General features: G+C 49.1%; 1 protein-coding gene across 1 annotated transcript; it reads left to right on the forward strand.

Annotated features, from left to right (window-relative positions):
- The first annotated feature begins 227 nt into the window (after positions 1-227).
- On the forward strand, positions 228-1,526 carry LOC107302154 (interferon-inducible GTPase 5-like). The gene has a single exon (XM_015831270.1). It carries the CDS (start codon positions 232-234, stop codon positions 1,450-1,452), a length of 1,221 nt encoding a protein of 406 aa, XP_015686756.1. The 5' UTR covers positions 228-231; the 3' UTR covers positions 1,453-1,526.
- The last annotated feature ends 11 nt before the right edge of the window (positions 1,527-1,537 follow it).

Raw genomic sequence — 1,537 nt, forward strand, 5'->3', positions numbered from 1 at the left:
GACTAGATGACCTCCAAGGTCCCTTCCAACTTTATTATTATTATTATTATTATTATTATTATTATTATTATTATTATTATTATTATTATTATCATCATCATCATCATCATCATCATCATCATCATCATCATCATCATCATTATTATTAACAATAATAACAATAATAATAAATATTAAAAAAAGAAACTTGATTTCCTTGTTTTCTTCTGTTCTTTCAGCTGAGCTTCCACCATGGACATCCAGGAGGCGGACCTCAGAGAGATGGCCTCTATGATCCAATCAAAAGTTGTTCTGGAGGTGTCTTCTCAAATCCAGTCACTGCTGGATTCTCTAGAAACCACCACCCTGGACATCGCAGTGACGGGCGAAGGTGGGGCTGGCAAGTCCACCTTCATCAACGCCATGTTGGGCATCAGCAATGATGACTTCTGTGCGGCCAAAACTGGTGTGGTTGAGACCACTGCTTCACCCACTCCTTATCATCACCCTCATCTGCCCCGTGTTCAGCTTTGGGACTTGCCAGGCATTGGTACCCTTTCCTTCCGAGCCGAAAATTATCTGCAGCAGGTGAGGTTTGAGAGATACGATTTCTTTATCATCCTAGCATCCGAGCGTTTCCGAGAGAACCATGCTGAGCTGGCTCGGGCCGTGGCGAGCATGGGCAAGCGTTTCTACTTTGTCCGTTCCAAGATAGACCAGGACCTGCGGGCTTCCCAACAAAGAAGACCAAGCTTTTTCCAGGAAGTTCAAGTGCTGCAGCAAATGGAGGCAGACTGTGCCCGCCAGCTCAAGAAGGAGGGCTTGGAGAACCCCAAGGTCTTCTTGATCTCCAGCTTCCACTTGCACAGGTTTGATTTCCACCGCTTGCAGGATACTCTGGCTGAAGAGCTGGAGGGTCACAAGAGGCACACCCTGCTGCTTTCCTTTCCGTCCGTCACCGCTGCAGCTGTGCAGAGGAAGAAGAGTTCGCTGCGCCGGCACATCTGGAAGAAGGCGCTGCTGGCCTGCGTTATTTCAGCCCTGCCTGGCCATCCCTTCCACCTCAACGTCCCCATGCTCATGAAGACCCTCAAGACATACCAGCAGCATTTTGGCTTGGATGGTGCTTCTTTGGAGACCTTGGCCACCGCCGTCTCAAAACCCTGTTGTGAATTGAGAAATCAAGTGCGTTCGACATTCGCCAGAGACTTTTCCGAGCATGCCGTCCAGGCAGTTTTGAGCCAAGCTGCAGCCTGCGGGCAGGTGACGGCCAGAATGGTGAAGAGCCAAGTGCCCGTTTTCAACAACTTGGTAGCAGGGGCCCTCTCGTTTGTGGCTGCCTATTATTTGTTGCACACTGCTCTGGATAGCCTTGCAGAAGACGCGCAGAGCGTCTTGGAAAGAGCGTATGGCTTGGAGACAGAGGTCCAGGGATCCTTTTGTTATCCTTCACTGGGCTTCACCTGCGAATGAAGATGATCGAGAACACCACCCAAAATTGCTTGGAGATGGACACGTGTGTGTTTTCTCTCTTGCTGCTTCTTGTTTTCCCCATGTG

The sequence above is a fragment of the Protobothrops mucrosquamatus genome, unplaced genomic scaffold (assembly GCF_001527695.2).
Source record: "Protobothrops mucrosquamatus isolate PMUCROS unplaced genomic scaffold, P.Mucros_1.0 scaffold30272, whole genome shotgun sequence".
NCBI lineage: Eukaryota > Metazoa > Chordata > Lepidosauria > Squamata > Viperidae > Protobothrops > Protobothrops mucrosquamatus.

Bases quoted from the DNA above. Each gene is read 5' to 3' on its own strand.
- LOC107302154 (XM_015831270.1), top strand. From the start codon at position 232: ATGGACATCCAGGAGGCGGACCTCAGAGAGATGGCCTCTATGATCCAA.